The sequence below is a fragment of the Mizuhopecten yessoensis genome, unplaced genomic scaffold, assembly GCF_002113885.1.
Source record: "Mizuhopecten yessoensis strain PY_sf001 unplaced genomic scaffold, ASM211388v2 scaffold8807, whole genome shotgun sequence".
NCBI classification, from domain to species: Eukaryota; Metazoa; Mollusca; class Bivalvia; order Pectinida; family Pectinidae; genus Mizuhopecten; species Mizuhopecten yessoensis.
This window is the reverse complement of record NW_018407731.1, coordinates 1,041,885-1,065,032: the sequence shown is the minus strand read 5'-3', so window position 1 is coordinate 1,065,032 and position 23,148 is coordinate 1,041,885. Positions and strand designations below refer to the sequence as shown.

General features: G+C 32.8%; 1 protein-coding gene across 4 annotated transcripts; it reads right to left on the bottom strand.

Moving 5' to 3' along the window:
* Positions 1 to 1,338: 1,338 nt before the first annotated feature.
* Positions 1,339 to 22,941, bottom strand: LOC110456578. 4 transcript variants are annotated; one of them, XM_021507397.1, is made up of 12 exons: positions 22,520 to 22,941; positions 18,815 to 19,332; positions 17,599 to 17,845; positions 16,846 to 17,008; positions 16,116 to 16,465; positions 12,510 to 12,660; positions 10,758 to 10,912; positions 10,118 to 10,277; positions 9,546 to 9,889; positions 8,911 to 9,002; positions 8,017 to 8,080; positions 1,339 to 2,674 (listed from the first exon to the last, which is right to left on the bottom strand). In XM_021507397.1, exons 2-12 carry the CDS (start codon positions 19,306 to 19,308, stop codon positions 2,576 to 2,578), a joined length of 2,319 nt encoding a protein of 772 aa, XP_021363072.1. In that variant the 5' UTR covers positions 19,309 to 19,332; positions 22,520 to 22,941; the 3' UTR covers positions 1,339 to 2,575. The 4 variants fall into 4 exon arrangements, with proteins under 4 accessions (XP_021363072.1, XP_021363073.1, XP_021363075.1 ...); XM_021507398.1 differs by having other exon boundaries at positions 22,685 to 22,941; XM_021507400.1 differs by having other exon boundaries at positions 22,619 to 22,637.
* Between the last annotated feature and the right edge of the window lie 207 nt (positions 22,942 to 23,148).

Sequence of the window (23,148 nt, the reverse complement as noted above, 5' to 3'; positions counted from 1 at the left end):
ATCAGTATATTTTATGTTGAGTATGATTATATTTTGTGTTTTGTATCAGTACATTTAGTGTTTTGTATCAGTCTATTTTATGTTGAGTATCAGTATACTTTGTGTCGAGTATCAGTATATTTTGTGTTTTGTATCAGTATATTTAGTGTTTTGTATCAGTCTATTTTATGTCGAGTATCAGTATACTTTGTGTTAAGTATCAGACTAGTTTGTGTTAAGTATCAGTATATTTTGTGTTGAGTATCAGTATATTTTGTGCTGAGTATCAGTATATTTTGTGTTGAGTATCATCATATTTTGTGTATTGTATTTGTATATTTTGTGTTAGAAGTATAAGTTTATTTTATGTTAAGAATTAGAACATTAAATGTTAAACGTTTAAAAACGTGTTTCAAACATGTTTTAGACCAAACCGTGGAGCAAGAACGTCCCGGTAATTAAAAAGGTCTTTGAGTACAATACACATATACATGTATCAAAGTCGGTGATGGTATTTTTAATGAACTTTTATCAGCTTTCTCAAAGGAAAATTGGTATATATATGTCTCGATGTAAAAGATACAGGAAAAATTAAAAACACAAACACTTTATATTGCAATCGCTTACATTCTTGTCCTTGGTCTTGTATAGACCAAATTATCCAACAAATACAGTAAAGTTTAATGTAAAACTTGAAAAAAACTGAAAATGAAAACAGTTTATCACAGTCAGATTGAATCGTGATGATCGTCGGTTACATTTACATAGCTATACTACACTCTATCAAACATATCAGGACATATAGAGCTTGATCCAATATATACATTAAATTTACATTAAACTTTAATAAGCTAAAAAAATAAAAATAAAAGAAACAAACAAACAAAAACAAGACAAATAAAAATTAACAATTCATGTTTGTCAACACCTCGTATGCATTAAGACCTTGAATTATGATATACATCCAGGCTAATTAAGCTTAACAACCATGCTAACGCTACAGGTATTCAACCATGTTATAAACCCGTGCTAGCTACATATGTGTTTACACATTGTTTTGTACAAACATGTTATACAACAACGCTAGCGCTATACAAAAATGTTATACAAATATGCAGTTAATATACTTGAATTAGATATGTTAATCCTTTCTTGTGCCATATGACTATAATACACCCATGCTAACGTTTTTTTACCATGCGAGCGCTACAGTATATAACCATGTTATACATCCATACATGTTTTGTACAAACACGTTATATAACCATACTAGTGCTATTCCGTCTTTGCGTATTGCAGCGTTATCTGCTCTTGTGAGCAGGTATTGATTGTTACGTCATTGGTTTGTGTGAGAAAATTACGTCGTTTTCTCAAAAATTGATGACGTTACTCTTACAAACAAACGACGTAACAATCAATACCTGCTCACAAAAGCAGATAACTCAATACGAAAGGACGGAATACAATCATGTTAAACAACCAGACAAGTGATGTAAAATCTTGCTAGCGTCATACAACAATGTTATCGCTATTCAAACATGCTTTAACACCATGCTAAGGATAATCAACCATACGTGTTAAAAGGCAATGAGTGTACTCTATACGTGTAACCATGTTAGATCTATACATGAGTAACTGTTGTGAAATCGTGTTTCATCTAACACTGTTTATGTACCACGCCTAGGAATTGTAGTCTACAACCTTACAATTGCTATGCAATCATGCTGGCGTTATACAATCAGATTATATAGCAATATTCAGTATTAACCACTTAATATATACATTTGTATCTCTAATTCGTAAAAATACTTCTAAAACTTTAACATTTGTCGAGCTAATATCTCAACTGTTAAAAAGACAATAAGAAAACATCAAGGATCCATTTAGATTTATAAGCATGAAATCGCCCATAACCGTAGTAGTCCTAAAATTGTTTTACAGCTACGAACTTTACAGTAATGTAAACCATAAAATCATGTTAGTACTAAACAATACATGTAGATAATCATGCTCATAGTTTATAGTTCAGCGACTTTATTATAGAAACTATATAATCAAACACTATCGACCATTGAAATACTTCAGATACAAATGTAATCTATTTTGACTCATGTGTATTCTCAATATCACAATTATTTAAATGATGGAATAGAAACTACAGTAATAAATTAAACAATAATAAAATACGAACAGTAATGTGTAACACACATTTAGTAAACAAAAAACCCAAAACATCTGAGCACCAAATTGCGTATGCTTCATTTTTGTAAAAGGTGATACATATATCGTATCTCTAAATGGAGACTTAAATGTAGACGCGATTATTTCTTTTCAAGTGATATTTTATAATTATGCAATCCTAAAAACACCTATAGGTGTATACTGGTTACTTGTTACACCTTATTGTTTAATTCACATAAACAACATTACCTATGTTACAGACCAACTCTATGACAAACGGTATTTTAAATTTCACCAAAACCGTTCTTATAAATCTATGAGCTGTATCTATTAATCCATGAATTATGGTTATTACTTTGAGTAAATTTGATTGATAATGCAGTTTTTTCTCTATCTACTAAATCCATCATAGAAATCACACAAGCTTCTCAATTGCGTTGCTGACCCGCATGAGTTGTTCTAAGCCTTTCAGTCCGACCTCCTCCTTTAGACTTCTGTAGAAGAATTCTGGGGCCTAAAAAACGCAAAAACGGTTACAATACAAAATACATTATAATAACATACACATACAATCATTAAATTATATAAACACGTGTTACAACCAACAGGCATGCCCACACATCATAAACACTTGTTAAATACACGTGTTGATATGCACACACATAAACTCACATCATAAACACACCCATGCGTCGTAAACACATGTTCAACTACATACATAAACACGTCGACACTTTATAATACGTGTTAAAATACATTTACAGGTCAACTTATCATGTGTATGCCATGCAACTCATATGAACGCGTGCGACAATGCACAATAAGTGCTAAAATACATTAAAAACTTGTAGCATTACAATGATATGTACACACACATGCAGTACAACATATATTGTTTTCGTCAAACATTTGTTAAAGTTAACACACTAACAAGTTTTACCATACATAGAAATGTAACAATCTAAACACTAGTTAAAATGTCCCTTAACAAGTGAACAATGTAAACAAAAGTGACGCTTTGATTTAATAAATGAAACAATAGACAAACAAGTGAAACAATCTGCTAACAAGTCAAATGAGTAACGAACAGGGGGCAGTATATACAGGCAACAGTTAGGCCAATACTCAAACAACATACAAATGTCACATCACAAATACTAATGTAACATTACACATACTAATGTAACATTACACATACTAATGTAACATTACACATACTAATGTAACATTACACACACAAATGTCACATTACACATACTAATGTCACATTACACATACTAATGTAACATTACACATACAAATGTAACATTACACATACTAATGTAACATTACACATACAAATGTCACATTACACATACAAATGTAACATTACACATACTAATGTAACATTACACATACTAATGTAACATTACACATACAAATGTCACATTACACATACAAATGTCACATTACACATACTAATGTAACATTACACATACTAATGTAACATTACACATACTAATGTAACATTACACATACAAATGTCACATTACACATACAAATGTCACATTACACATACTAATGTAACATTACACATACTAATGTAACATTACACATACTAATGTAACATTACACATACAAATGTCACATTACACATACAAATGTCACATTACACATACTAATGTAACATTACACATACTAATGTAACATTACACATACTAATGTAACATTACACATACAAATGTCACATTACACATACAAATGTCACATTACACATACTAATGTAACATTACACATACTAATGTAACATTACACATACTAATGTAACATTACACATACAAATGTCACATTACACATACAAATGTCACATTACACATACTAATGTAACATTACACATACTAATGTAACATTACACATACTAATGTAACATTACACATACAAATGTCACATTACACATACAAATGTCACATTACACATACTAATGTAACATTACACATACTAATGTAACATTACACATACTAATGTAACATTACACATACAAATGTCACATTACACATACAAATGTCACATTACACATACTAATGTAACATTACACATACTAATGTAACATTACACATACTAATGTAACATTACACATACAAATGTCACATTACACATACAAATGTCACATTACACATACTAATGTAACATTACACATACTAATGTAACATTACACATACTAATGTAACATTACACATACAAATGTCACATTACACATACAAATGTAACATTACACATACTAATGTAACATTACACATACTAATGTAACATTACACATACAAATGTAACATTACACATACAAATGTCACATTACACATACAAATGTAACATTACACATACTAATGTAACATTACACATACTAATGTAACATTACACATACAAATGTCACATTACACATACAAATGTCACATTACACATACTAATGTAACATTACACATACTAATGTAACATTACACATACTAATGTAACATTACACATACAAATGTCACATTACACACACAAATGTCACATTACACATACAAATGTAACATTACACATACTAATGTAACATTACACATACTAATGTAACATTACACATACAAATGTCACATTACACATACAAATGTCACATTACACATACTAATGTAACATTACACATACTAATGTAACATTACACATACTAATGTAACATTACACATACAAATGTCACATTACACATACAAATGTCACATTACACATACTAATGTAACATTACACATACTAATGTAACATTACACATACTAATGTAACATTACACATACAAATGTCACATTACACATACAAATGTCACATTACACATACTAATGTAACATTACACATACTAATGTAACATTACACATACTAATGTAACATTACACATACAAATGTCACATTACACATACAAATGTCACATTACACATACTAATGTAACATTACACATACTAATGTAACATTACACATACTAATGTAACATTACACATACAAATGTCACATTACACATACAAATGTAACATTACACATACTAATGTAACATTACACATACTAATGTAACATTACACATACAAATGTCACATTACACATACAAATGTCACATTACACATACTAATGTAACATTACACATACTAATGTAACATTACACATACTAATGTAACATTACACATACAAATGTCACATTACACATACAAATGTCACATTACACATACTAATGTAACATTACACATACTAATGTAACATTACACATACTAATGTAACATTACACATACAAATGTCACATTACACATACAAATGTAACATTACACATACTAATGTAACATTACACATACTAATGTAACATTACACATACAAATGTCACATTACACATACAAATGTCACATTACACATACTAATGTAACATTACACATACTAATGTAACATTACACATACTAATGTAACATTACACATACAAATGTCACATTACACATACAAATGTCACATTACACATACTAATGTAACATTACACATACTAATGTAACATTACACATACTAATGTAACATTACACATACAAATGTCACATTACACATACAAATGTCACATTACACATACTAATGTAACATTACACATACTAATGTAACATTACACATACTAATGTAACATTACACATACAAATGTCACATTACACATACAAATGTCACATTACACATACTAATGTAACATTACACATACTAATGTAACATTACACATACTAATGTAACATTACACATACAAATGTCACATTACACATACAAATGTCACATTACACATACTAATGTAACATTACACATACTAATGTAACATTACACATACTAATGTAACATTACACATACAAATGTCACATTACACATACAAATGTCACATTACACATACTAATGTAACATTACACATACTAATGTAACATTACACATACTAATGTAACATTACACATACAAATGTCACATTACACATACAAATGTCACATTACACATACTAATGTAACATTACACATACTAATGTAACATTACACATACTAATGTAACATTACACATACAAATGTCACATTACACATACAAATGTCACATTACACATACTAATGTAACATTACACATACTAATGTAACATTACACATACTAATGTAACATTACACATACAAATGTCACATTACACATACAAATGTAACATTACACATACTAATGTAACATTACACATACTAATGTAACATTACACATACAAATGTAACATTACACATACAAATGTCACATTACACATACAAATGTAACATTACACATACTAATGTAACATTACACATACTAATGTAACATTACACATACAAATGTAACATTACACATACAAATGTCACATTACACATACAAATGTAACATTACACATACTAATGTAACATTACACATACTAATGTAACATTACACATACAAATGTCACATTACACATACAAATGTCACATTACACATACTAATGTAACATTACACATACTAATGTAACATTACACATACTAATGTAACATTACACATACAAATGTCACATTACACATACAAATGTCACATTACACATACTAATGTAACATTACACATACTAATGTAACATTACACATACTAATGTAACATTACACATACAAATGTCACATTACACATACAAATGTCACATTACACATACTAATGTAACATTACACATACTAATGTAACATTACACATACTAATGTAACATTACACATACAAATGTCACATTACACATACAAATGTAACATTACACATACTAATGTAACATTACACATACTAATGTAACATTACACATACAAATGTCACATTACACATACAAATGTCACATTACACATACTAATGTAACATTACACATACTAATGTAACATTACACATACTAATGTAACATTACACATACAAATGTCACATTACACATACAAATGTCACATTACACATACTAATGTAACATTACACATACTAATGTAACATTACACATACTAATGTAACATTACACATACAAATGTCACATTACACATACTAATGTAACATTACACATACTAATGTAACATTACACATACTAATGTAACATTACACATACAAATGTCACATTACACATACTAATGTAACATTACACATACTAATGTAACATTACACATACTAATGTAACATTACACATACAAATGTCACATTACACATACTAATGTAACATTACACATACTAATGTAACATTACACACACAAATGTCACATTACACATACAAATGTAACATTACACACACAAATGTCACATTACACACACTAATGTAACATTACACACACAAATGTCACATTACACACACAAATGTCACATTTCACATATAAATGTCACATTACACACATACATCTTTACAAATGTCACATTACACATACAAATGTCACATTACACATACAAATGTCACATTACACATACTAATGTCACATTACACACACAAATGTGACATAACACATACTAATGTAACATTACACACACAATTGTCACATTACACATACTAATGTCACATTACACATATAAATTGAGCATAACACAGTGTTTGACCAGGTTACGTATTGATCGTTGTTTCGATTAAAGTTTGACTGTAATTGGATCCTACAGCAGGGGTTAACACATCTTACACTTCTCAAACATTGGAACAAACAGGTACGCGTAAAAAGGCGCGTCGATACAAATGCTATTTTTTACACGTTAATTAAGATATTTTGACGGTAATTTGTTTATACGTTTAAAATTATAAAAGGTATAAACCGCGTTACGTTATATCTTGAATGTGCCGTCATTCACCTGATATAACCACCCGTATATTTCTAGCATCACACATACCTTGACCGAGATTTTGACAAGAAATTGTAGCTGTTCACAGGTGATAGCTTTCATCCCTGCAAATCTGTATTAAACATAAGGAAACCAAGCTAAAATGTGTTCAAACATAATATATATATATATATATGATAGCTAAATTATTGAAGCCTGCATAACAACATAGTTAAGTAGTTAAGTTATCTATTTGTATAGATAATGTGAGGGTATGCCCACGAAGTTCAGTTTATTTTTTTATCATTTTTGCAGAAGTTGCCGATTTTTTTTCAAAGGGAAACTCTATGGAGCTGTCCATAAATGAAGTTTAAATGCGTTGTTAAATTTCCTTTTTAACTGCAATACAAACACATGATATTACCCTGAATATGACGTTTTCCATTAAATATTACTTTGTCAGTTGATTCCAAACTAACCATTACAAGTTACCTATATGACTCCTACTGACCATCACCTATTATCTGTATAATCTTAACTCACCATAAGCTGTTACCTTACCACAGTAACTAACCGTCAGCTGTCACATTACAATCATAACTACCCATCAACTTTTACCTTTTAACGAAAACTGACTACAAATTTATAACAATAGCAATAACCTGCCCAACTAAATTGGTTTCTCCGGGTACTCCCGCAACTCCATTCCACATTAAGATCCCCCTCGCGCTAACATCTGGCCAACAAAAGTTAAAATTATAAGCTAATATAAATTGTTTCATTATTTTTGTAAAACAAACAATTCTATACGTATACCCATCTGATTCCTTCCATGCCCACTAAACCACTTGATACTATCCTTATCTAGCTTAAACTTTCAATATTAATGTATCCAAGGACGGAATTAAATCTACTTGTTCAATGGCTTGCAGCGTTTACAGCCATTAACATGTAGTCACATACGTGTGTAGTCTGTTGTCTTTTAACCACGTTTCTATATCATCCTCCGTCCACGAGTCCAGTTGACTGGCGATTTGACTGCTGGTCTTTTTTGTCTACAAACAAGACTATCGTAATTACCAAAAAAAGAATGATATATTTTGAATATGTCACGGTGATAGCTCTACAACTTTTACATGATTTAAAACTGGTTTATAGTTTTTCGAAACAATAAAGTTTTTTCTATACACTATAATTAAAGGAGATGTTGAGTCACGTGTTAAGTTTATGTCTTTGTCACATAGTCTAGCTGAAGCTGATGCTGGATTATGGAGACATTTATCTTTATTTTTCTCGGGGTTAAAACCTATAAAAAATCATAAGAATATTGAAAATCATATATATATCCAAACTGATAATATGAATAATGCACTTCTGAAGACTTTATTGTCAAAGATGCTTTCTTTAGCGATGTCCATTTAGAAACAAATGTTTAAAAGAAATGGTGCCACAGAAATGCCCACTTATTGGGATACCATTATTTACACAGATATAATTCCACACTTGACTGCTTATAAGAATACAGAATATTGTAGCATTTGCTGTTTGTTGGAGTTATCCGTTATAAACTATTACATATCCCATACAACCGTTTTCACCTGTTTTGAATTTTTTGGTTTTGACGCCGTAGTACTTATATCTGAAGGTGCTGTCTGTTTTAAAGTTGTTGTTGGTGATGTATTTGCTTGTGTGTCGGGGAGCGGAGATGGTAATGGGGGAGGTATTCTTGGCTGGCCCGGCCTCATATAATCCCCCATAGCGCTGACAACCTCCTGCATGCGTGCTTCAAATGCTGGCTGGTTGTCAAGTTCAATGTCGTAGAATTTGTAGTAGAGTTTTTCACCGAGCAGCATGTCTAACCAGCCAGGTAGCCAGGTATCGGGCTTTTTTTGCATCATTAATGGGATTATAATCTTTTTCTTCTTGCGTGCAAACTCTGCCTCTGTAAAAAGAATACATTACAATAGTGAATATAATTAATTTCCATTCTGTAATGATAAACGTTTAGCGCCCTGGGCATTGGGTTTAAGCTTTGGAGAACATATACATTTATGTAGCAATATGATTTAACCGAACTTGCTGTTATTTTAGCACGATTTTCGATTTGCTTATATATTTCTTTTCATTCGAAAACTAAACCAGTGATGTGTACTATTTAGTATAAACTGACCTGTTCGACAATTGGCACTGTTGCCGTACTGCTCCGATGCACAAATGACAACGATCTCTGAATCTAGGACAGCTTGAGACATAGCATCAAGGACGTTGCCCTTCATATTATACACGTCCATCCACAGCGGAAAGCCAGCAGTTTTTAAACTATCATATACCTGGAAAGAAAACCATTCAAATAATCACTGGTGCATTGTAATTATAGTAAATCAACATTTTAACCGAAATAAGAGTAAATGCATATTTATATATATGGACAGTAAACACCCAAACAATTACACGTGCCGTATGCATACACACAAAAGATGTAAAGTAGATGACACGTTGTCGCAAACATTAAAACTCCAGGCAATTATTTCATTTTTTATCATTAAACTAATGAAGCAATCACATAGAAAATAACAAATGTAACATATTCGATTCCTATTTTGAATACTCACATGTCAGAAATAATTATAGAATAAAGAAAAACAAAATGAACATAACAATTGTGCAAAATAATGTGATTGATTCTAGAAAATTAGGTTTTTTATTTGAAATAACAGGAAATGCTGGTATCGCCAATGAAACCTTTGGTTAATTGTGCGAATTTGCATAATACGGTATATCTGTCTTCAAATATAAGTCAAATGATTTACTTTCAGTAATACTGGTTGATGAGCCCAGTTATAGCTGAGCATGACATGTCCAGGCTTTTCTTGGGATACTGGATGTTTTTCTACAACAGGCGACGTAGACGGCGGAACTGCAGAGGGTTTAGACCATATTTTCTTCTTACTCGGAACCATGGAATCTTGCAAAATGTATGTTTGATCATTTTGATATCAATACATCGATATAAATAGAATTGGATTACAAACAGACGTATTTAAGGCTTTTACAACAGCAAAACCCTGAAAACTATTGTTGACATTAGGATACTAACATTTTCTTCGTTGACTAAAACCTTGTAATACCACTTGATCAGGATTATCATTATGTGGTGTTTTTCTATTCCTTAAAGTCTTAACGGCTCATAAATATAATAAACGAATATTGCAACACATATTTTTAAATTTCAGTTTCATTTCCTAAAGGCAATGGTGAAGGTCTAACAAATGGCTATTCAAACCCTCACAGATCTTTACGTTTTTTCGGCTACGAGCTTTTCCTGATTCCCTACCTTCGGGAAGAAACAACAAGTAGATTTCATGATATTCTTGTCTGCACAATGTGTTTTTTCTTTTGAAAAGTGGGGCAAATAGGAAGCATGTGGCTACATTATAATAGCAATCACGTGCTTATGTTGGTATACATAGATGTTTATAATTCATGTAATATTATTCATTTGTTTTAAAATCATTCCGTCGTATACATGTGGATATTTCTAACTGTGTATGTTTGGTTGTACACAGCCCCCCTTATTTTCATATCAAACTAGTCCGTCTATAAATACGTATAATAATATCTAACGTTATTTTATAATTAAATCAGGAAATGAAAACTCTTTATTTCTTATCAGCGAAACTTATCGTGATAAAATTTATAACTATTCATTATTCATGAGTTTATTTGAGTGGTGACAATTCGATTCTATTTTACCCAGGATTATTATTATATAGTACGTATTTTAAACTAAAAAATAGAATGTCTTTTATTTTAAACTTTTCAATACCGATATGATTTATCTGCTTAAGAATTCTTCCATAACGAAATCGTAACGGACAAACTGATCTAGATACCCCAGTACTTGTATTATTTCAATTACGATGGATATTTTTTACTACCCTTTTATTTTTTTCTTATATATAGGTCAAAGCTTTTCGCTTTATGACACAATAAAATCATGTAAAAGAGTTAGCTTCCTCTTTCGTTACAGCAAATTGTTAACACTTTAAATATTGAAAGCTGTAGTTGTAAATATATTTAATCTCAGCAAAATTGTCGTAATATATCCAAATAATATTGTTGGAATGTTCAGTTGTGCAAAGGTATATCATAACATTTACAGAAAAGTTCGGAATAAGATTCTTCAGTTTGGTATGAATAATAAAGGCTAAGCTTGTTTTGAACACAAATATGAACTGAAAACTTATTTTGCATTATGATGCAGTGTAAAGTATTTCAGTTTTCATTCATTTTTGTGTTCAAAACAAACTAAGCCTTTAATATACAGCAAAGCCTATTGATGCTTAAATTGATGTAAACGAAAATATTTACTGAAAAATGAGACGACGGATTTGGAAAAGTATATTTCTTAAACTGTACTGTTGATGTTGTACAGGTTATATATACGTGTATAAGAGTTCAAAAGCACGACTAAATGTTACAAATCACTAAACAGTTAGCAGTTACATTGTAACACCGTTACAGTATCTTTTAATAATGTACACACACATTTATATACAGACCTGAAATATTGTGCTTTAATTCGTCTTCAAAGAAAGTATCCGCATCCTCTGAATCGTCTATCACAAAACACGCGTACGACGCTACCTCCACAAGTTCTGCTGTTGTAGAATGTTTCAGGTCCTTCAGCTTCTCCACAAACTCTGTGTCGTTCTGGACAAGTACACAACAGTGATCATAAGTTATACAATACATTACTTAACCACCAGGACAAAATAACGAAATCAGAGCTCAAATCAATGCAACAGCATATCAACAGGAACGAACATTGAATACATTGATATCAATATAAATGAATTATAATACCCACACGGAGTTGAACCTTTAATCTGAATTAAAATTCCAAGCTAATTAGGTAACTTTAACATCAGTTTCAGGTCGGTCTTTGTCAGAGTAAGTGGTTATAAGTTAAACGTAACACACACACACAGGCGATTGTCCCTTTAGGTAATAGATACAATATGTCAAAAATGCTTTACACTGTCCCACACGGCTGTTTCGTCGTTCTAGGACTCATTGGTGATGCTAGACACAAATGTAGCGACACCGTTACCTTCTCATTATGTATTTATGTATTAACCAGAGTAAGTTGAGGAACATCCGTAGTGATACAGAACCTACCACTGTAACATGTGCGTGATCGTATTGTAAACCAATATATAATACATTACTCCTGACCTAACAAATGTAACATATTCGATTCCTATTTTGAATACTCACATCTCAAGAAAAAAAAGGAACATAACACTTGTGCAAAATAATGTGATTGATTCTAGAAAAGTAGGCTTTTCATTTGAAATAACAGGAAATGCTGGTATCGCCAATGAAACCTTTGGTTAATTGTGCGAATTTGCATAATATGGTATATCTGTCTACAAATATAAGTCAAATGATTTACTTTCAGTAATACTGGTTGATGAGCTCAGTTATAGCTGAACATGACATGTCCAGGTTTTTCTTGGGATACTGGATACTGGATACTGTGTATGGTTACTTACATTACTCTTGACCTGTGTATGGTTAATTACATTACTCGTGACATGTGTATGGTTAATTACATTACTCTTGACCTGTGTATGGTTAATTAAATTACCCCTGACCTGTGTATGGCTAATTACATTACTCCTGACCTGTGAATGGTTAATTACATTACTCCTGACCTGTGCATGGTTAATTAAATTACTCTTGACCTGTGTATGGTTAATTACCTTACTCTTGACCTGTGTATGGTTAATTACATTACTCTTGACATGTGTATGGTTAATTACATTACTCCTGACCTGTGCATGGTTAATTACATTACTCTTGACCTGTGTATGGTTAATTACCTTACTCTTGACCTGTGTATGGTTAATTACATAACTCTTGACCTGTGCATGGTTAATTGCATTAATCCTGACCTGTGTATGGTTAATTACATTACTATTGACCTGTGTATGGTTAATTACATTACTCTTGACCTGTGCATGGTTAATTACATTACTCCTGACCTGTGTATGGTTAATTGCATTACTCTTGACATGTGTATGGTTAATTACCTTACTCCTAACCTGTGTATGGTTAATTACCTTACTCTTGACCTGTGTATGGTTAATTACCTTACTCTTGACCTGTGGATGGTTAATTACATAACTCTTGACCTGTGCATGGTTAATTGCATTAATCCTGCCCTGTGTATGGTTAATTACATTACTCTTGACCTGTGTATGGGTAATTACATAACTCTTGACCTGTGCATGGTTAATTGCATTAATCCTGCCCTGTGTATGGTTAATTACATTACTCCTGACCTGTGGATGGTTAATTGCATTACTCTTGACATGTGTATTGTTAATTACCTTACTCCTAACCTGTGTATGGTTAATTACCTTACTCTTGACCTGTGTATGGTTAATTACCTTACTCTTGACATGTGTATGGTTAATTACATTACTCCTGACCTGTGCATGGGTAATTAAATTACTCTTGTCCTGTGCATGATTAATTGCATTACTCCTGACCTGTGTATGGTTGCTTACATTACTCTTGACATGTGTATGGTTAATTACATTACTCCTGACCTGTGTATGGTTAAATACCTTACTCCTGACCTGTGAATGGTTAATTACATTACTCCTGACATATGTATGGTTAATTACATTACTCTTGACATGTGTATGGTTAATTACATTACTCCTGACCTGTGCATGGGTAATTAAATTACTCTTGTCCTGTGCATGATTAATTGCATTACTCCTGACCTGTGTATGGTTGCTTACATTACTCTTGACATGTGTATGGTTAATTACATTACTTCTGACCTGTGCATGGTTAATTACATTACTCCTGACCTGTGTATGGTTAAATACCTTACTCCTGACCTGTGTATGGTTAATTACATTACTCCTAACCTGTGTATGGTTAATTACATTACCCCTGACCTGTGTATGGTTAATTACATTACTCCTGACCTGTGAATGGTTAATTGCATTACTCTTGACATGTGTATGGTTAATTACCTTACTCCTAACCTGTGTTTGGTTAATTACCTTACTCTTGACCTGTGTATGGTTAATTACATAACTCTTGACCTGTGCATGGTTAATTGCATTAATCCTGACCTGTGTATGGTTAATTACATTACTCTTGACCTGTGTATGGTTAATTAAATTACACCTGACCTGTGTATGGTTGCTTACATTACTCTTGACATGTGTATGGTTAATTACATTACTCTTGTCCTGTGTATGGTTAATTACACTACCCCTGACCTGTGTATGACTAATTACATTACTCCTGACCTGTGAATGGTTAATTACATTACTCCTGACCTGTGTATGGTTAATTACATTACTCCTGACCTGTGTATGGTTACTAACATTACTCTTGATATGTGTATGGTTAATTACATTACTCCTGACCTGTGCATGGTTAATTACATTTCTCTTGACCTGTGCATGGTTAATTGCATTACCCCTGACCTGTGTATGGTTGCTAACATTACTCTTGATATGTGTATGGTTAATTACATTATTCCTGACCTGTGTATGGTTAAATACCTTACTCCTGACCTGTGTATGGTTAATTACATTACTCCTGACCTGTGTATGGTTAATTACATTACTCCTGACCTGTGTATGGTTAATTACATTACTCCTGACCTGTGTATGGTTAATTACATTACTCCTGACCTGTGTATGGTTAATTACATTACTCCTGACCTGTGTATGGTTAATTACATTACTCCTGACCTGTGTATGGTTAATTACATTACTCCTGACCTGTGTATGGTTAATTACATTACTCCTGACCTGTGTATGGTTAATTACATTACTCCTGACCTGTGTATGGTTAATTACATTACTCCTGACCTGTGTATGGTTAATTACATTACTCCTGACCTGTGTATGGTTAATTACATTACTCCTGACCTGTGTATGGTTAATTACATTACTCCTGACCTGTGTATGGTTAATTACATTACTCTTGACCTGTGTATGGTTAATTACATTACTCCTAACCTGTGTATGGTTAATTACATTACTCTTGACCTGTGTATGGTTAATTACATTACTCCTGACCTGTGTATGGTTAATTACATTACTCCTGACCTGTGTATGGGTAATTACCTTCACTTTAATTCGGTTATTTTCGTCAAATATTAATTCCCAGATTGTTCGCACTGCTGCTATGGTTTCTGACACAACATCACCTCGCTCAATGATTCCTTTTATCATCGTATATGCATCTGTGATATTCATGATATTGCCTTTGTTGTTGTCATTTTTAGCTAAGCGAGACAGCCCATCCAAAAGTTCCTCCACCGAGAACCCTTGGTGTCGCCTATTTTGTGAAGATGTGGCCTTTCGGATCATGTCCAACAGGAATACAAGAAGGGATTTATCTGCTCCCAAAAGCGTCTTGTTTTCTTTTTCGTCCATGATATGTGCAAGTGACAGCAAAGTTATCAGCTTTACATCTGAAATGTAAAGAAAAAAGTAAAAGCTATGTCATACCTATAAAATCAATGCAATATGTTAATGAGTTTTAGTTCTAAAGATATATATATTATCACGAGAGAGGAAATAATAGCAGTTCCATAAAGTCGGGACGAATTGGAATAACAGAAATAAGATCGCTACTCATTCAAACAAGTGGAGATGTAAACTCGTTTGTGAACATAAGGCATTGATCACACGCTGAAACATTTGGATTTAAATCATTTCATTGCTTTGCTTGAAAATAACAGACACGAAGATATAGACACTTTATGAACAAATAACTCAAGAAGAATGCATGTATACACAAACATGTATGTATACCCACACAATAATCTAGAAAGCCAGCACGTGTACCTACATGTATCTGACGATTTTAGGAAGGGAATGAGACATGTCTGAAGCGATACCTCCTCATCTTCTCCAGGCTTTAATTCAACTATGTACATGTCTTTAGTTACGTTTGCACTTCTAGAACAATTGTGGATAATGTTCACAGCTGATTTGAACGGAAATGAACTTTCCTGGGAAAGAGAGAAACCAAGATACATGTTGTAGATATTCTGGAGAACGAATTACCCTATAGGAAATATGTATATGAATACTGTGGATATGGCATTCTATTCCTATAAAACGTGGTTATACGTAAAACACAAGATTATTGCGTAGTATCCAACAGTTTATTTTAACTGGCGTCATTTAAACATTAATTTCGACCATGACTTAGTGTTTTGAGGCTCCATTTTATAATATATATGTGAACCTACACTGACGTGTCAATTTTGTGTTTTGATTTATTTTTAATTAATTTTTTATTTCATTGAGGAACATCTAAAGAATTTGATAACATTGTCAGTAAATATTCATTCAATTCACAATTCTTAATTAAATTTTAGTTAATTTTTAATTTTGACTCCCAGCTTTATAGGGACCTAAATAGCAACAAATGCTCTCGATACATATATATGGCTTATTATTAATGAATCGTTGTTACCTTGTCCCACCCATTAAACTGTACACACATAGTAACATTATAAATTATAGATAAATCAAAGGTCACGTAAATGTATTGTTTGCATCGGTAAACCTATTGGTGCAAACAACTTCTAAATACCTTAATTTGGTCAAATTCATGTTTCCTCATTTCCTGTAAATCCTTTGCTAAGAATCCAAACATGAGTCGTGGTTTGGCTATCGCAACCTGAAATCCAGGGCTTAAATCAGAAAAGTTCCATAATATTTTTCGAATTTCTCTCAGCAAGGATTTTTCAATGCCTGCATCTTTTAATGTGTCCAAGGTAAATGCGTCATACATGTCCTCAATGGTGTACCTGTATAATCTGACGAGTTTGTCGACCAACCTGTAAAATACGTCAGAGTAAGTCATACATGTCCTCAATGGTGTACCTGTATAATCTGACGAATGTGTCGACCAACCTGTAAAATACGTCAGAGTAAAAAGTCTTGATGTAACCAAACTAGTCGATTCATTTGAAATAATTTCACTATAAAACAATTAATAAACTTCCAAATTAGTTTATGCTAGGAAACCAGCAAGACCCCGTGTTTATTCAACAGAATCCTACATCAAGTTCATTCCTCTTGTTTGAATATGAACTTTCCTCTTTCGCACACCTGTTTGAAACCGAGCGTTGCTGATGACTTTTTATCAATCGCATCAATTGTATATGCTGTATATATTTATGTAAGTGATATTAAAACCACACTAATTAGTCATGGACAAAAGATTGCATGTACTATCAATATTGAGAGGAATGTCTTCTTTCACTCTGTAGTTGAGCCTCTTTATTTAGAATGCAAAGAATGTTTTCTGTAGATATCTCCGAAAACAAACTTTTCCTAGTGATATATATTCTTCTGATTTATGGACTCTAAAGTAGTTTGATAATCTCCAAGTGTTGTGATAACATTAAAACGGCTAGATATAAAAATATAATACGGAGACGTCTGCATGACTGTATTGTTTTGCGCTTTAAAACGAAAAGAATCATATTTCAATAAACATTAATTGAAATTGTCCCAGGACTATGGAATATCTACGCGTGGACATAGAACGACTCGATTTCACGAGCGATAGACTCAGGTTATACATGCGCTATCACGATTAAATACACGTCAATCGAGCAATAGAAGTAATTAAAGCTCTTCTGATTAAAGTCGTCATATCAGACGCAACCTACTCAGAGAAAATTCACCTAAGAATTTATATCATTGCCAGTGACTGTTCATTCAGCTCACAATGCACGGCTCATCACATCACTTAGCAATAATGTATCTACAATATCTCTCCTACTCATACTGTATCTTACCCAATCTTGGCCATAAACTGTCCGATTGTTTGTCGGTCGGTTGAACTCGTAAATTCCTCGAATATATCCGACAAATCCTGTTTAAGAACCTTCAGGATGGGGTCAAAGTAGGTCTCGGAATTCACCTTTTCCATTTCTGTTTCGAATAATACACCTGCCTTTTCAATGTTTCCAAATGTTGTTTGCAAGTGAGGGTTGTTTGATTTTATTTCTGTGGTGTTTAGATCCATGGCTGTACCTGCAGCCGTTTCTTGTAGTCTGGCCGGCATCGTGTGATCGGGTATGTCTCCTGGTGAATTCGAGCCTTTTTGCAGTGATGTTTCGCTAGCACTAATATACTCCACACCCTGACCTGTGTTCGTGTTGGAGGTAGTTATTGCTGGTGCAGAAACGTCGTGGTTTGCGTACTTCTGCACACCGCTATCACTTTGGTCCGGGGCGCTGTGGAGCGAGTCTACGGCTGTGTTCGTTTTACCGCTACATATTGCACCCATTTCATGTTAGAAGTTCGACTTTGTCTGAAACGATAAATTAATAATCTTTTAAAATAGTATATATACAGAGTGTATACACTCTCTCACTCTATACACTTTACCGTCTTACTCAAAGGGACCTGAGCTACAGCTATATTTGGACCTAAACGTCAACAAATGCACTCTCAATTTGTTAAGTTATGTAGCTGGTTAAAAAGGAAAGAGAAGAAGAAAAACAAACTGAACAGGTTAGTTCAGGTCCAAATATATCTGAAACTAATTCTATGGTCCCTGTGGTGTTATTGTATCGGCTGTCACCTTAGCTGTAAGTAAACTTAAAATATGTGACCAATAACACTGTGGATGTCCTTCATTTCATACTATTTTACCAGCGCACATTTATAAGAGCTAGGTTATAAATATGAATACGAGCTGTAAGTTGGTCAATATAATTAAACGGAACATAATTGCAGGCTTCGAATTTCAGCACGGTCGCCTGTTTACATGAAATGATAACTGAAGTTTGTCTGTTTACTGCTCTTTGAATGCGGGTATTTATCGCTCGAATTCATCTTGTATAATAGCTGTTCATTGTGTTAACTAAGTGTTACTGCCAGAGAACAGTGTTCTTTGCACTACTTCTCCCTATTACAGTTGTAACAAAGCAAGGACACGTGAAACAGACATAATTGTACCGGCAGACTTTTTACAAGGTCTTTTACGTGATTTACCTGATCTTCAGTCTGTTGTCAGCATCTGTTGCTTCTTACCCAGTTAAGAAAGATACCATACAAATTCAAAAAATAAATGGATACAAAACTATCGAAACACGCACGTTTAGTGATACTAGGAATAACTAAACAAGGACGTGTTTTGTTACTGAAACTACACAAACACTAGTGTACCCTATTACACACATGTACTGTTACTTTTAAACTATAGAAACACACGTGTACTGTTGCTTAAAACTATAGAAACACACGTGTACTGTTACTAAAAACTAAAGAACACACGTGTAGTGTTACTTAAAACTATAGAAACACACGTGTACTGTAACTTAAAACTATAGAAACACACGTGTACTGTTACTTAAAACTATAGAAACACACGTGTTCTGTTACTAAAAACTATAGAAACACACGTGTACTGTTACTAAAAACTATAGAAACACACGTGTTCTGTTACTTTTAAACTATAGAAACACACGTGTACTGTTACTTAAAACTGTAGAAACACACGTGTACTGTTACTAAAAACTATAGAAACACACGTGTACTGTTATTTAAAAATATAGAAACACAAGTGTACTGTTACTTAAAACTATAGAAACACACGTGTACTGTTACTTTTAAACTATAGAAACACACGTGCACTGTTACTAAAAGCTATAGAAACACACGTTTACTGTTGCTTAAAACTATAGAAACACACGTGTACTGTTACTAAAAACTATAGAAACACACGTTTACTGTTGCTTAAAACTATAGAAACACACGTGTACTGCTACTTAAAACTATAGAAACACACGTGTACTGTTACTTAAAACGATAGAAACACACGTGTACTGTTACTTAAAACTATAGAAACACACGTGTACTATTACTAAAAACTATAGAAACACACGTGTACTGTTACTTAAAACTAAAGAAACACACGTGTACTGTTACTTAAAACTATATAAACACACGTGTACTGTTACTTAAAACTATAGAAACATACACAGTACGTGTACTGTTACTTAAAACTATAGAAACACACGTGTACTGTTATTTTAAAACTATAGAAACACACGTGTACTGTTAATTAAAACTATAGAAACACACGTGTATTGTTAATTAAAACTAAAGAAACACACGTGTACCTTGCTTAAAACTGTAGAAACACACGTGTACTGTTACTAAAAACTATAGAAACACACGTGTACTGTTAATAAAAACTATAGAAACACACGTGTACTGTTGCTTAAAACTATAGAAACACACGTGTACTGTTACTTAAAACTATAGAAACACACGTGTACTGTTACTTTAAACTATAGAAACACACGTGTACTGTTACTAAAAACTATAGAAACACACGTGTACTGTTGCTTAAAACTATAGAAACACACGTTTACTATTACTAAAAACTATAGAAACACACGTGTACTGTTAATAAAAACTATAGAACCACACGTGTACTGTTACTAAAAACAACAGAAACACACGTGTACTGTAACTTAAAACTATAGAAGCACACTCGTACTGTTACTTAAACCATAGAAACACACGTGTACTGTTCTGAAAAACGATAGAAACACACGTGTACTGCTGCTTAAAACTATAGAAACACACGTGTACTGTTACTAAAAACTATAGAAACACACGTGTTCTGTTATTAAAACTATAGAAACACACGTGTTCTGTTGCTTAAACTATGGAAATACACGTGTACTGTTACTTAAAACTAAAGAAACGCACGAGTACTGTTACTTAAAACTATAGAAACACACGTGTACTGTTACTTAAACCATAGAAACACACGTATACTGTTACTTTGAAAACTATAGACTGTTACTTTAAACTATAGAAACACACGTGTACTGTAACTTAAAACTATAGAAGCACACGCGTACTGTTACTTAAACCATAGAAACACACGTGTACTGTTACTTAAAACTATAGAAACACACGTGTACTGTTACTTAAAACTATAAAAACACACGTGTTCTGTTGCTTAAACTATAGAAACACACGTGTACTGTTACTTAAAACTAAAGAAACGCACGTGTACTGTTACTAAAAACTATAGAAACTCATGTGTACTGTTACTTAAACCATAGAAACACACGTGTACTGTTACTTTTAAAACTATAGACTGTTACTTAAAGCTATAGAAACACACATGTACTGCCACTATAAAAGAAACAATGTATTCACCTTGTGTACATCAATATAACTATATAGTTACACGTGCTAATCGAGTATTGAGTAAGTAAAATAACGTAGATAATAAAATGTTAAAGAATAGAAACCTATCAATATACATTATAGATCAGAATATTTGTATTCGAAAAAAACTAAGGCCGTGTTGTTCCAATATATTATCTGCATGAAAGCACAGCTCTACACACTGCTAATCAATATTGACTTACCATAGTCACACATTTTAGGCGACATGTATGCAATCAGGGTGACTACCTTCTTGCTCGTGTAGGAGATCACCACTACATGTATAACTTACACTAACCCACCTTTAAGCTATACGTGTCGAATGTGTTTATATACTATCCGTATTATACGATGTGTCACCGTATAAATAGAGTGTCCTGAGAAATCCCAGGGTCTCCTACCATGTCCTACAGATCCGGCCGGTGCTGACAGTGTGTAAGGGGAATAACCCACACACAGATACCTACGTTGTCAATAGCGATTAGTCTCAACACAGGTGAGGAATTCCAGTAATTATCCAAAACAGAAGGTTTGTCCGATTATTCCTGGGGGTTGGTTTCTAACGCCGGAAATTTTACGGATTGTCCCTTGATTTGAGGTGACATGCAATGTGTCGTCCAGTTCCTATGACCTGCATTACCTGTACGGTTTAGGTAAACACGGCCCCTCTGTCAGGTGGGTATCGGCCTGTTTGTATTTATCTATGGAATCAATATAGCGGTAAGGATTTAAATATCCCCTATGTGTTTAGTCACCATTTCCCACACCAAGTTTTTATTTATAACGATTTTACCTGTATCAATAACACGGTACACCTTTAAATTTCCGTATTTGCTGTTAATATATGATCACTCCAAACTACTCAGTACACAATATATACAGTATATGATTCCAGTTTCGTCATTCCTGAGACGTTGGGTTGGGGATCCCT